This window comes from Phalaenopsis equestris, unplaced genomic scaffold (genome assembly GCF_001263595.1).
Source record: "Phalaenopsis equestris unplaced genomic scaffold, ASM126359v1 Scaffold000873, whole genome shotgun sequence".
In the NCBI taxonomy this organism is placed as follows: Eukaryota; Viridiplantae; Streptophyta; class Magnoliopsida; order Asparagales; family Orchidaceae; genus Phalaenopsis; species Phalaenopsis equestris.
In genome coordinates this window covers 1,907,144-1,922,018 of record NW_018165313.1, presented here as the reverse complement: position 1 = coordinate 1,922,018, position 14,875 = coordinate 1,907,144, and the positions used below count along the sequence as shown (strand labels likewise).

Below are 14,875 nucleotides of genomic sequence, written 5' to 3'. Positions count from 1 at the left end.
TATATATATATATATATAAGTTATTTGACCGAGCTAGTATCATGATTTTCTTAAATTATTACTGTGTGTCAACTGGCCAAACAGTTGTTAATGTGGAACCAAAATGTAAGACGAATGACAAAATAAAAAAAACAAAAAAAAAAAATGAAAAAAAAATATTTAAGTGGAACATTTCTCTTCAATTTCTCTAAAATTATTATAAATTCAATTATTAAATAAAAATAATTAATATTATATTTTTATTCTGGGGGCGGGCGAGGGTACCTGGTATGTTTGGGTAAACTGTGTTTTGGTAGCTTATACGTTTTCAAAAGACTGAAAATAGTGTTGTCACACCGCATATATCTGGCAGCTTTCTAGGAGCTGTCTGACTTTTCTAAAAAAATAAAAATTTATAATAGTCACTGTTTCTAGCTTATCAGCAGATTATTTTTAATCAACTTATCAGCAGATTATTAAATAAGCTGCAGCTGCCCCAAAGAGACCTTAAATATTTACTAAACTCTGTTGGATTTTAATCACTAGATAATTACATAAAGGGAAATTTACAATAATTTAAAAGAATTATTATGAATTTCACGCCTAAACTTCGAATTTACACCCATAACCTTTTATCTATATATGAAAAGGTAGATTTGACTTATATATATATATATATTTATATATCATAATAAGTGTAAATATAATTTAATATTATTTGATACCTACGTCGGAACCCAAACAAATAACTCATTCAATTAACTCGATTTCAATATAATTCAAAAAGCCTTTAAATATAATCGGAAGAAACTGAATGATAAACTTCTTTATAGTTTTGATAAACTAATTTTTTTAGGAGAATTAATTAAATTAGTAAAAATAGCTTTCAAATTATGTTCACAATTTACCCATTTCGATCTTCTTCCATTCGTCGTGAACTTGTGATCACTGACTTTAATAAAGGAGTTGTTGAATGAATGAATAATATTTAACTAATAGAGATGTAAATATTTTAATATTGCGCTCCCAGGTCAGTTGGTGGAGTATCCACTTCGGCAGTGTAAGTCTATTCTGGTCTGGGGTTCGAATCTCGCCTCTGGCGATTGTTGCCTAAAGGGAGAGGGTCCTCGGATGGGCTGGCTCATGGGGTCCTGGCTCGCGCTACCTAGCGATGCTGACAAAGCCTAAAGAGATTGGTTGGTGGTTCCGCTTGTCAGCCAATCTTAAGGAAAAAAATGACAATTGGACCAACAATAGAATTGAGCTCATTTTGAGCTCGGGCGAGGAGGTTAGGGTTTCTTATCAACTTTATTTATGCTAATGTAAGTTTTATCAATGAGATAAACATATCCTAGATTTAGGGGAAAAAATGAAATGCATCATTAAAGTAATTTTGTTAGGTTTGTTTTTTAATTGGATAAATGATATGACAATGCTATGAGCCTATGATTATAAAGCAAAAATGTATTTTTGAGAAGCCAAACATAAAATGCTGTTTCATTCAATTTAAATGGCAATTCTAATATTATTAGACCAAATATTTAATTATGCTATCTAAGCAAAAGGGGTAGGATTTATATGCAAAACACTTAAAAACATTCTTATTGGCATATTATAGACAAAATTATTATAATTTACATATATTACACTAAAAATCATTTTATACATCAAAATTAGCACTCGGGTTATCTTCTTTTAGTATACATATTAAAATATTTATTTTACACATATCTATATTAAATACTTTAATACGTAAGTTTATTCGTGGAGCAATGATAAGAAACTAAGATACGCAGAAGTAAAATAAATTCAAATAAATATGATTATTTAATTTTATCATATACTTGAAGTCACGTTGAGTCCTTCTGAGCTCTATAAAATCTTGAATGTCTATATTGTTAATCTGATTAACACTTTCATTAATGTAGTAGAAAATATGATATAACTTAAGAATTTTTAAATATTTTTGAATAATTAAGATGGCTTGTCCTTTTTCAAAGTATGTTATGGACTTTTTGTCTAGTTGTTATCTTCAATTATTTAAAAATTTTGATAGAAAGTTATAATTTATGTTAGACTTAATTTTCTCCTAAGTTAATGTATGCATTGCTTTAAGTTTACTTTACATCTATTTATATGAGTTCCTTATGTTTTTTTATGACATCTATTTTTTCCTTAATTTTATTTTATCAACTTCATAGTCTATAAAACAAAAAAAAAATAAAAAAATGTAAAAGTCGTTGAATATCCTTTAAATGAAGAAGACCTTAATAAATAGAAAATTCCTAAAACAAAAAAAATCTACATTATATAAAATCAGAACAGTTGATTTTAAAGGAATATTATCTATTAAAAATGTAGAAAAATCAATCACTATTTATGTAGCTGAAAAGGTTATATCATTATTATCTAGAAAAAATCTAACTACTTATTTTAAAGATTATAAATATATCCATACAGGACAGATTCACATAGTATTCAAACAATTAACCTTAAGAGGATTAAATGCTTCTATCATTGTCTGCTTAAACGATTGCAGATGTCTAAATTGGGCTCAATCTTAAATGGGAATTGTAGAAACGAGTTTATGTCATAGTCCAATTTATTTTAATACATATCCAATTTTTTTCTTAGCTTCATCAGATATAAATTTGTTTGAAATAACAAAATTACAAATGCAAATGTGTGGTTATTATTTATTACCATGATTTTAAACAATCACCTTAATATATAGATTCCATTTTAAAGTAATGAATATGCTATGTCATAACTTAAAGAAAATAGCTCAACTTACAGATAAAACTACTCTAATAGAAACTGATTTATTTGCTTCTAATATAGCAACAAATAGAGTTATTAAATATAATGAAGTAACTTTTCCAGACTCTTGTGAGATGCCTTCAGGAGTTAATCATGAACCAATTATTAGCCAAGAAATAGATCAAATCATTCAAAATATAGATGGAGAAGTTGAAGTAAGATTTAACCCCAGGAGATTGATATCACTGGCTAGAATATCTTTACCATTGACTCAAAGTCCTTCATCTTTTGTATCATTTTTCAATAGAATGGTAAATGAAGCATAATTAATGAACCCATAACTAATATCTAATTAAATTCATATTAAATTTTACATTTAGTTAGAGATCACTCCTCCCCTACTTCTTCAAAAATGAATTTTAGTTTTAAATGAATTACAAAATAGGAAGTATAGCTCGTGCCATTGTGCTCCATAATTTTTTATCTCCAAAATATTATAACTTTTTAGAAAATGGTATAGAAAAAATATAACTTAACAAGAAATAAAAGAATTTTTTGATGCTTAGTTTATACCACTGACTAAAAGAAATAAAAATAGAAAAGCTACTCTTCCATTTTCGAAGTAGTTTACGAAAAGATATATAAAAAATATAAAAATTAATATGATTATAAGAAATAAAAATATAAAAATGAACATGAAAATATATAAGAACCTGAAAAATTAGTCAAAAAGAGTCAATCAGCTGTATTTATCCTCCTGCAAAATGAAGTATTATAATAAATTTAGAACTAGTTGAGCTTGGAAAAATAAATATCGAAACCCAAGCATTAAGAGAATTCATTATAATTATTAAAAAATTAAAAAATTTCAAATAGCATGATTCAAATTATCTCAGTCCATCTTATTCAACTAGAAAATAAAATTGAACAAATACAACATCAATTAAGGAATTAATAAAATAAGAAATTCCTAATTAAAAAGAACATATAAAAGAATCTAATGCCATTGTTAACCCTATTATCATAATAATTCCAACAATTCAATCAAATCCTTCATTTAATTATAATTTTGGTCCTAGTAAACAAGATTTTGAAGAGTTTGTACAAAAATTTAAATATGCACATATTACAGCCTTATATGAAATATCTTCCTCTAAAATTTCTGAAAAATCAATCTCATAAGAAGATATAGAAAAAAATTCAAAACTCTTTTAATACTCTGCAAATTCAACCATTTTTAGAAGTTAATAGCTAAATTATCTTAGAAAACCATTAATTCGTTATTATTATAATAGACCCACTCCTATGAATGTTCTTCACGAAGAAGAAGTTTCGAAATACCAACATCAATATGATCCTTCCAAGGTATATGAATGGAATGTTGATGAATCATTTGATCAACAAATTGGAGAAACCATCCATAGAATGTTAATATCTGCTAGAACAACACAATTTCGGTAAAATATGCTCCTAACGCAGCGAGAATGATCACCGACGTGTTTATTGGAATCGTAAAGGTTGTTGAGATAATTTTATGACAATAAAACTAAAATAGTTTCCTTTAAGTGAAACAAAATTAGAAGAAGTCACTCTCCAAATACTGAAGCTATTTATCATTAACGTATGAATTCAGAAGAACAAATTAGATTATTATTGCAAAAATTAAGATGTCATACTCTTACACATTTTAGATAATATAAAAATGTTTTTTTCTTGAAAGAGTGATGAATTTACTTGAAGCTAATCATAATTATTAGAAACAAAAATTTATCGTACGACTTCCTAATTTATTTGTAGAAATAGTTAAGAAAACCATTATAAACCGTAAAACACATATTGATATTACAAAACATCTCACTTATGGCAAAATCATTTGTTTGTATTCAGATTAGCCTTAAACTATGCTCTGATATAAAACTTATTAAGAACCCTAAAAGAGAAAGAATTCTAAAAAAAACAATTAGAATACTTCTGTAAATAATTTGTCTGTGAAAAATCCAATTTTAAAGAGAATAATAAATCATTAGTTCACGAAAATAAATTTAACAGAAATTGATGTTATTGAAAAAGAACTAAACTGTCATAAAAATAATTTTGAAAGATATTCCCAATGAGATATTCCTTCCTATTCAAAAAATATTGAAGAGAAAAAGAAACATAGAGAAAAAGACATCAAATGTTTTTTATGCAAAAAATTTGAGCATTATTCTAATAAATGTCCTTTAAGAAAAAAACTAAATGAATTACAAATTGATGAAGTATCAAAACAAACTTTAATGAAACTATTGTTAGATTTTTCTAAATCCAATGCATCTTATAGTGAAAAAGGCTCTACCTCTAATTCTATTTATAGTTCTTATAATGAAGAACAATCTTGTTGTAGAAAATATAGTGATAATAATGATTATAAATCAATTATCAAAATGTGTGGTTTATTCACTTTATGAGATGAACAAAAAGATCAATTAGTTAAAATGTTAACTAATATTTCTAATTTTAAAACAAAAGAAAAACATTGGATATTTTAAATAAAAAGAAGAAAGAACCCACTTTAAATGAATTTCCGATATACAACATGATGGATGTTTATAATCGTATGTCAGCAATGCATACATCCTCTCAAAAGAACATATCAGATCTAAAAAATAAAATTAATAATCTTAATGAAAAAATTAGTCAAATAAAATTATTCCAACAAAAAATGAATCAGAGATTAATAGCCCTTGAAATTACTAATGAAGATATAGAAAAAGAGTAATCTCCAAACATAAATAAAATATATTTAGTTAATAATACTGAAATGTTAATTTCTCTTCAAAAGCAATCATTCAAAAATGGTCCCATCTCTATAAAACTAAATATTAATCAAGCCTATATATTTCTCTCATTCACAGCTTTACTTGACTCTGGAGCAGATATGAATTGTATTCTAGAATGTATTGTTCCTTCTAAATATTTTGAAAAAAATTACTCAGAGATTGACTTCTGCTAGTGATAATAGAATGAAAATTGAATATAAATTATCTAACACGGCAATCTGTAAAGATGAATATTGTATTCCTATACCATTCTTATCAGTTAAATATTTGTCTCAACATATGATATTTCGAACTCCATTCTTAAATCAAATAATGCCCATAAAAAAACTACTTCATGGGAATTATTTTTGAAAAAAATACTACACAATTAAAATATCAGTCTATTACCAATCCAAAAGAGATAAAAATTAACAAAATGGATAGAATCAAACAAGAAACCGTGCATATTAATTCTTTACAAGAAGAAATTAATATTAAGAGAATCAAAGAATGACTTCGGAATGAGAAAATACAAAACCAAATAAACAAAATTCGACATGACTTGCAAAATGAAATTTATGGAGATAATCATATTCCTTTTTGGCAATAGAATTACCTCATGAAGATGACTTTTTAAATTTGTAGTGACTTTCTAGGAAGATGACTTTTATGGATGAGGAACATCGTTATGAAACATACTTTTTTGGAAGTCCAGTTTTTTGTTGTAATGAATATTAGGGTTTGTTTGGGGCAGTTGCAGCTTTTTGAATAATCTATTGATAAACTGATTAAAAATAATCTGTTGATAAGCTAGGTGCGGTGGCTGTTATCAGGCGAGTGACTATTGCAAATTTTTAGTTTTTTGGAAAAACCAGACCGCTGCCAGAAAGCTGGTGCGGTGTGAAAACGCTGTTTTCTGCTTTTTCAAAACGTATAAGCTGTCAAAACTCAGTTTACCCAAACAGTCCAGGTGCGTTATCAAAACTCCACCGCACCAAATAAGCTGTCCCAAACGGACCCTAAGTGTGCTTGTGGAACTTTTGTCTCCTACAGTCTGTCAGTTATTTTAATAATTGTTACAGTGCTATTTTATTTTAATTATTGCGAGTTTATTTCTGGAGCAAATTGGTAAAATAAACATGTTAGCATGTAAAATAAACATTTTTAAATTATATATTAAAGAGAAAGATAACGTAGTTTTAATTTCAATATATAAAGTTAAAGTTTTAATATACATATATATAAACTGTACATTTATATATATATGCATATATTAAAATAAGATAACGGAGTGTTAATTTTAAAATGTAAAGTAAACATTTTAATATACATGTCCGTAAAGTAAACATTACCACTAGTTGGTGTAAATTTTATATGTATTTGAAATTAATTCAATTTCAATGTATTTGGAATTTGTTAGAATTGAGTAAATAAGGCAAATCTAAAATAAGCCAACAAGATAATTCTAGAACCCACTTTCTCTGAAATTTTGAAGATAATGATATATAATCAATTAAAATTTATGGTCTATAAAATAAGTATTATAAATATATTAATCATTCTTATAAAGTTTTAGCTGAAATTCAACACAAACGTTATGATACTAATCGTCAAGAGTCATTCGGGTCGGGCTAGACAAGCTATTTTAGGGTGCGTTTCAAAATAAGTAGCTTGTCCTGAAATGCGGCCGGCGGGTCGACCCGCGGTCTGCGTTTAGTGTAAAAATGGAACTGTGTTTTCGGATAAGCGGGCAAAATGCACGAACAAACGATACCGCGACATTTTCAAAAATGCTCCCGCACTTATAAGCTGCCCCAAACGGGCCCTTTCCATTAAATCTAGCTAACCCAAGGGCTAGGCTCGAGTCAACGATGGCAAATATTTCATCGGCAAAGTATTTTCTTTATTTGTATTTCACCACCAATCAATAAAATTATTTAGTCAAAACCGACAAAAAATTACTTCTCCGTTTTCCCTTAAATTTACAAACGTAAGGATGTCATGTACTCTCCCTTGAGAAATAATCTACTATCCTCTCTCTCTTTGTAATCCTTGACACAGTCCCACAAATGAAACATTTTCATAATACCCCCCTATTAATTAAAATTGATTACATTAGTGTACACCCAAAAATGCCGTCTTAAGACTATAAGTGATGCGGATAGATAGGACCCACTGGAAAAGCAACACGAAAGAGTCCCACTAGCCAGCCACCAACTAGAGAAAATATTGGTCCGGAGTACTCCGTATGCGAGCTACGTCCAGGTAACGGACGTCCAGGTAACGGACGTGATACAGATAATAGAGATTCGAGCACAATATTTTTTCCACGCTAAGTAGCCCAGGAAAGAATTTACAATTCTACGCTTTCTTCCTCAAAACATATTTAATATTGGACGTACCAAAACATTAAATAAATAAAATAAGGACGTCTCGTTGGAAAAACCCATTGTTGGTCAAACATGTTGCTCCATCCGGTATGCCTATTTATGGTCATATAGCTAATGCTTACTTCACTCCAAACATGGCTGTTATCTTCCTCATCTGCGTTCTCTTCTTCCCACTGCTCCTGCTTTCAACTCTGTTCCTAACCTCCGATCGCCACCGGTCATCACTGCCTCCCGGTCCAAAAGACTGGTTTTTGCTGGGACATCTCCTCCAACTGGGCACCAAGCCACACCAAACCCTTCGTGCTCTAGCCAAATCTCATGGCTCCGCTGGCCTCCTCCGTCTCCGCTTAGGTACCGTCGATGTCATCGTCATATCTTCCGCCTCGGCGGCGGCCAAATGCTTTCGCGGCCACGATGCCAAACTCAGCAGCCGGCCCCCGAATTCCGTGGGCAAGCACATAACATACAACTTCCAGGACATCATAATGGCGCCCTACGGGCCGCGGTGGCGGATGCTAAGAAAGCTCTGCTCCATGCATCTGTTCTCAAGTAAATCTTTGGATGGCCTGCAACACGTGCGGGACGAGGAAGCGGCGAGGCTCGTGCTGGAATTGGCTTCGGGGAGGGAGGCGGCGGTTGATGTCGGAGGGGTTGTCAACACTTGTGTAACGAATGCTTTGGCACGTGTGTTGGTCGGACGGCGAGTGATCGTCGAGGGCGAGGAGGCTGCGAAGTTCAAGGAAATGACGGCGGAGATGGCGAGGCTCGCCGGAGAATTCAATGTCGGAGATTTTGTGCCGGGGATCGACTGGCTTGACCTTCAGGCATGCCTTCAACTCATCTCAGTTCCTGCCTCACTAGTCACTACAATCAAATTTCTAATTGTTTGCAAGCACACACTCAAATAATCTAGTATTTACATTTGTAACCACATACTAAAAATTAAACAGTAAATTTTCCCATAAATTTATTAGTTAGAATTTAAATTAGCGACAAATTAAAATTTTAGGTATAGTTTATAATTAAGGATTGAGAAATTATTACCCTCATTTTAATTGAATATATAAATATTTTTTATTTATGATTTTTAGGGTTTGAACAAAAAGATGAAGAAAGTCCGTGAAAGATTTGGGGAATTTTTGGAAAAGATAATTGATGAGCACCGTTCGATTGGCTTCAATCATCAGACTAGAGATTTTTTAAGCCTGCTTATTGAGATGAAAGATAGTGCAAAAGAGGAGTTCGCCGATATCAACATCAAAGCTTTGCTTCAGGTTTTCTTCATCTTAATTATTTATTTATTTGTAATTTTCAAAAAAATTTAGATGATTTTAATGATATAACTCTTACAATTATATTATTTTTAGTTCATTCGTGTTATTTAATTTATTATTTTGGGTTTTTGTAGGATATGTTCATTGCAGGGACTGAAACTACTTCAATTACAGTAGAATGGATATTAGCGGAGCTCATTCGTCACCCAAAGATCCTTGCTCGAGCCCAACATGAGCTCGACTCTATAGTCGGTCGCGATCGTTTGATTAATGAGTCGGACCTGTCAAAATTTTCCTTCCTCCATGCTATTGTCAAGGAGACCTTCAGGCTACATCCTCCAGTCCCCCTCTCTGTCCCTCGCATGACAACCGAAGACTCATGGATCGATGGCTATCTGATTCCAAAAGGCGTTACTTTGCTTATTAATATTTGGGCTATTGGCCGTGATCCCGTCACTTGGCCCAGCGATCCTAACAAATTTAATCCCGATCGTTTTGGCCCGAACTCGCCACATATGAATGTGGATGCCAAAGGGAATGACTTTGAGTTAATACCATTCGGTGCTGGGCGAAGAATGTGTGCAGGGATGAATCTTGGTCTTCGTATGGTTCATCTCATGACGGCTATATTGTTGCATTCTTTTGACTGGGCTTTGCCTGATGATCGTACGGCCAATATCTTGGACATGGAGGAGAGCTGCGGGGCGACCATGCACAAGGCAATGCCACTTGTGGCAAAAGCAGTGCCAAGACTCTCACCTCAAGCTTATCTTTAAGATTTGATTGCACCCAACATTAATTTTATATGAAATACCTTGGTCAAAATGATGATTCATAAAATAAATTGTGTGTAACGTTGAACTAGCTTTGATTTTTTATTTAATTACAATATAGATTGGGCGTATTTGAAATTTGATAATTGTCTTTTTTTTTCTTAATTCATATTTTTTATTTGATCATTTGACTACATAATTGGGTCGAATAGACATCTATTCTCTTGTATATAGCTTGATTGATATCTGGAAGATTGTTAATTATTACTACGTGTCTTATATTTTGGCTTTTCTACTTATTATATGTTGCATAAATATCTAAAAATATGGGTGGACGTTAATTTCATAAATTATCAGATTTTAATCATAACAAAACAACCATTCCATTGTTGGCATCATTTTTTTGATGTCTTTCATGACCGACACATGTTTTTAGTGTCAAGTGACTGTATTTTGCAATATGTATGTTTCTCTGACTCAAAACATCGACTAAAATCACTTCGTGCACGAATCGGCTCAAACTGTCTTGACCGTCGACTAATTTGTTCAAATGACCTCTGATTTATCTAGGAATGACCCACATATTGTTAGGATTAAGTGCACAAACTAGAAACAATAAAATTGAGAAATTTATTTAAAAAAAGAGAAAAACGATATAGTAACTAAGGTTCAGAAAATCAGATCGGAAGTTGAACTGGTAGAAGAGAAGGTTTAAGGTTCAACGGTTGAACTAAATTTGAACTTAGATAAAAAATTTGTCATCGTGTTGTCTTTTGTGCCCTGCTAATCCTCGTTTCGCATTTGCTCGGCTTTGTTCTGCGACACTTGTGATGAGGGTTTCCCGACGTTTGCTTCTTCTTCCAGTATCATCTATCCCTTATATTTTCTTTGTGGATTTACTCTGTTAGTCGTATTGGTTTGTATAGAGTTTCTTGGTGGATTTGCTTGATAGGTTTCTTGTGTTCTTTGCGTAGCATCGATTTTTCTAGATTTTTACATTCAAAATTGGGGTGGTCTCGACTGTTGATGCTTCATTTTCGATGTTTAAGTTGGAATTTGGTGTTGGATTTGAGTGAGAATTGGAGAAGAAGAAGAGGCCTGATGGGGGGTTGGTTTCGGCTGTTGTTTCTATTTTCTAAAACTATGAATGGTTTTTTTTTTTTTTTAATTGATGCAAGAAGCAGTGTGTCGTTGTCTCTTGCAATAAATATGTTTCACATATCAATCTTTTTGGCCGGGTATTATTCTTCATAGTTCTCTTCAGCTTATTCAAAAATCTAAAAAATAAATGTTGCTCAATGCAAATTGTCAATATTAAACGACTGATTAATTATATAGTCCCATTATAATTACCTCTCAAACGAATGCATCTAGCAGTACTGTGTTAGACCTCTAATTAATGTCTCGTGGGATAAATGTACGAGGAGATGTTTCATCGAGTCAAAGAAACTTGGAGGAAATATTCTCTCAAGCTTGTAATAATCTTTACGAATTTAATCCCGATCAATTTGGCCCAAACTTGCTACATATGAATGTTGATGCTAAGGGGAATGACTTTGAGTTAATACCAATCGGTGTTGGGCAAAGATTGTGCAGGGATGTATCTTTGTCTTCATATGGTTCATCTCATGACGAACATATTGTTGCATTCTTTCGATTGGACATTGTCAAATGATCATATGTCCAATATGTTTGCCATGGAGGAGGGCTACGGGGCGGCCATGCACAAGGCAATACCACTTATGGCTGATGCAGTGCCAAAGACTCACACCTCAAACTTATCTTTAATCTAATTATGCATAAAATAGCTTGTTCAAAATGATGACTCATAAAAAAAAATTTGTGTTAATGTTGAGCTAACAAGAGAACCGTCTTCATTTTAATTTAATAATTTTATCTTAACAATTTTAATAATTGAAAAGAAAAAACTAAATTTAGCTATTCTTCTCATCAAAACTAATACTGTCAAGATCAAACTAAGCCCTAAACATTTAATAAAAGACACGTGGCTTATTGCTCTTCTTTCTTTTTTTTATTTTTTATCTTTTATATTTTTTGTGTTTTTATATATTTGTATATATATATATATATAATATGTAAATCTTCCTTATTTATTTTATTAACCGGATTTAAATCAAAATAATGTGTAAATATTATATAAATTTTGAGGTATATAAATTATTTCCCGTTTTAGCCCAAGTATACAACTCTTTCAATTAAAGTACTTTGGAATAGCTTTCAAATTGTCTTTAATTAAAGAGATAAGCAATTGAATGATAATGTTTTTTTATTGTTTTAATAAATTGCTCCCACCTTATCTCATGTGTCTAATCACTCGATCTCAAACTGTAAGGTAAATGCACTCAAACTGGATCAAACCTATGAGCGGCTAAAGAACGTGCGCGCACGCGCGTGTGTGTGTGTATACTTCACACACACACACACACACACACACACACACACACTTATGTATGTACGCTACCAGATGATCTAATGATTGATTATTAGACGTATGTGAATGAGAGATACAACCTTGTTGTGAGATATGTACTTCCTGACATATAAATGAGATGCAAAGAACACAAGCAAACACAGAACGTTTACGTGGTTCGATCCAACAGGATCTACGTCCATGGGAGGGAATCAATTAAATAGTTCACTAAGACAAAAGAAATGGAGAGTACATAGCTTATACATAAAGATGAGCCCTCATCTTCCTTCTATGGCCTCCCTCTCAAACGACACCTTGATACAAGGCCTCAAGATGCTCTCCTCCTCTCTAGCTCTCTAGCTATTCTCTCCTCCTTTGTGGTAGCTTAAGATCTCTTCCTTTGCTCTCCTAAGCCTCACACACTCTCTATTTATAGAAGCAAGAGAGTGGTAGGTGGAAGGTATGTGAGCGATATGTGAGCGGTAGGTGATCAGTATGTGAGATATGGTAGGTGAGCGGTACCATATTACAAAAGTGTCCTTTTACCTTAGTTCAACAATTGTGGGTAATAACAATCTCCACCTTGACCCTTAATTGAGAAACTTCGAAGTAAATATTCCCTTCACCTGGCCTCTGAGGGGCCCTCAGCCCTTGCTTGTGTTTGCTAAGTTCAAACAGTGCATGGACTTAGCAATCACAGTTCTTCCGATAAGAAAGTACACCTGCTTTTTACTGACTCCTTGTATGACGACACGAGGGCCTTTGGTTACTCTGATGCAGTCATTCTCTGCATTGAACGAGCATCTGCTTGACTCCAACGTATATAAAGAAATCAGATTTCTTTTAAGCTCTGGTACATACCTGACATTTTTCAGTACTCGTTCAACTCCATTCGTTCAACTCCATCAAACACTCCATCAAACATCCTTATCTTGATTGATCCACTTCCAACAACCCTGTGAGCTTTATTGTCTCCTAGTAGAATGAACCCATCATTTTCCTGTTGCAGTGTCTTGAACCAGTATTTGTGAGGACACATGTGGAAAGAACACCCTGAGTCGAGGATCCACTCCTTACTAGATTCAGATTCTGTGACCACCAGGCCTTAGCAGAATCATAGTCATCATAGGCTACGCTTGCTTCTCCTGATTCTTCTGGCTCTTCTTGGTACTTATTCTTCATGTCTAGGCAGTTCCTCTTGAAATGACCATCCTTGTGAAAATGATAGCACTTGAAAGATCCACTTGATGACAGATTCTCGCCATCCTTGCTTAACCTTGATCTGTACTGACCATTTCTTGAATCTTTCTTGTCCAATCTTCCTCTGACAATAAGACTGTCTCCGCTGACTTTCTTGTCCCTGTCATGCTTCCTCTGAAGTTGTTTAGCTCTAATCAGAGATTGAACCTCCTCCAGAGTAATAGTCTGCACTCTTCCCTAGAGCATCGCATCCTTGAAATGCTCGTAGCTCTTAGGAATAGAGTTTAGCAACAGCAATGTCTTGTCCTCATCGTCCATCTTGACGTCAATTTTCTTGAGGTCATCAATGATCTTGTTGAACTCGTCGATCTGCTCTGAGACAGATTTGTCTTCATGCATTTTGAAAAAGTATAGGCGCTGCTTCAGAAAGATTCTATTAGCCAAAGACTTTGTCAGGTAGAGTACCTCGAGTTTGGCCCAAAGTGCTTTAGCCGTTGTCTCCCTCGACACCTCCCTCAGAACTTTGTCGCCTAAGCTCAGGATTATCAAACTGTGGGTCTTGTCCAATATGTCAATCTTCTCCTTCTCTGTCATGTCGGCCGACAATCCCGCCGACCCTTGCAAGGCTTCTGCAACACCCTGTTGAACCAATAGAGCTCTCATCTTTACTCTTCATAGGCCGAAGTCATTCTTTCAGTTGAATTTCTCAATGTCAAATTTGGCGGAACTCATTGTCGTGCCTAGGATTTCTTCCAATGAATTCTACATGCTGCCCTTCCAAGAACTAGGCTGAAATCACCAAAATGTTGTACTTCTCCCCGTGAACTCCACTGCCTTCGCCAACCAAACGGAGAGCTCTGATCCCTTATCACACCTGTTCATTGGAGAAAACTTCTTGTTATGTGCTCTCGCCTCCTTCCCGCAAGCACTCCTCTACGTCAAGCGGAACAAATTAGGAATTCCTCCTCTGCCTCTCGCACGAGAATAACTGCCTCTCGAGGGAACAAATCAGGAATTCCTCCTCTGCCTCTCGCACGAGAATAACTGTCTCTCTAGAGCCGTCGCGCCTCGCCAAACTGCTCAGGTCCTCCTGCTTTGCAAACTCCCGAACAGGGAACTCCCCGAACCCTTCTCTGCGCTATTTCTGCCTCTTCCCTCTGGTTGAGTTGCTCGCAAGACCGAACTCCTGCTCTGAAATCCTCTACTGGCAGCCCTGTCACAAATTTTCAGCCCTTGCTCGCGGGCTGGTCCCCCTCCGTCTCGTCCCACC

General features: G+C 33.6%; 1 protein-coding gene across 1 annotated transcript; it reads left to right on the top strand.

Annotated features, from left to right (window-relative positions):
* Nucleotides 1–8,061: 8,061 nt before the first annotated feature.
* On the top strand, nt 8,062–9,977 carry LOC110032025 (flavonoid 3'-monooxygenase-like). The gene is made up of 3 exons (XM_020735529.1): nt 8,062–8,751; nt 9,019–9,201; nt 9,336–9,977. Exons 1-3 carry the CDS (start codon nt 8,062–8,064, stop codon nt 9,975–9,977), a joined length of 1,515 nt encoding a protein of 504 aa, XP_020591188.1.
* Nucleotides 9,978–14,875: the final 4,898 nt, after the last annotated feature.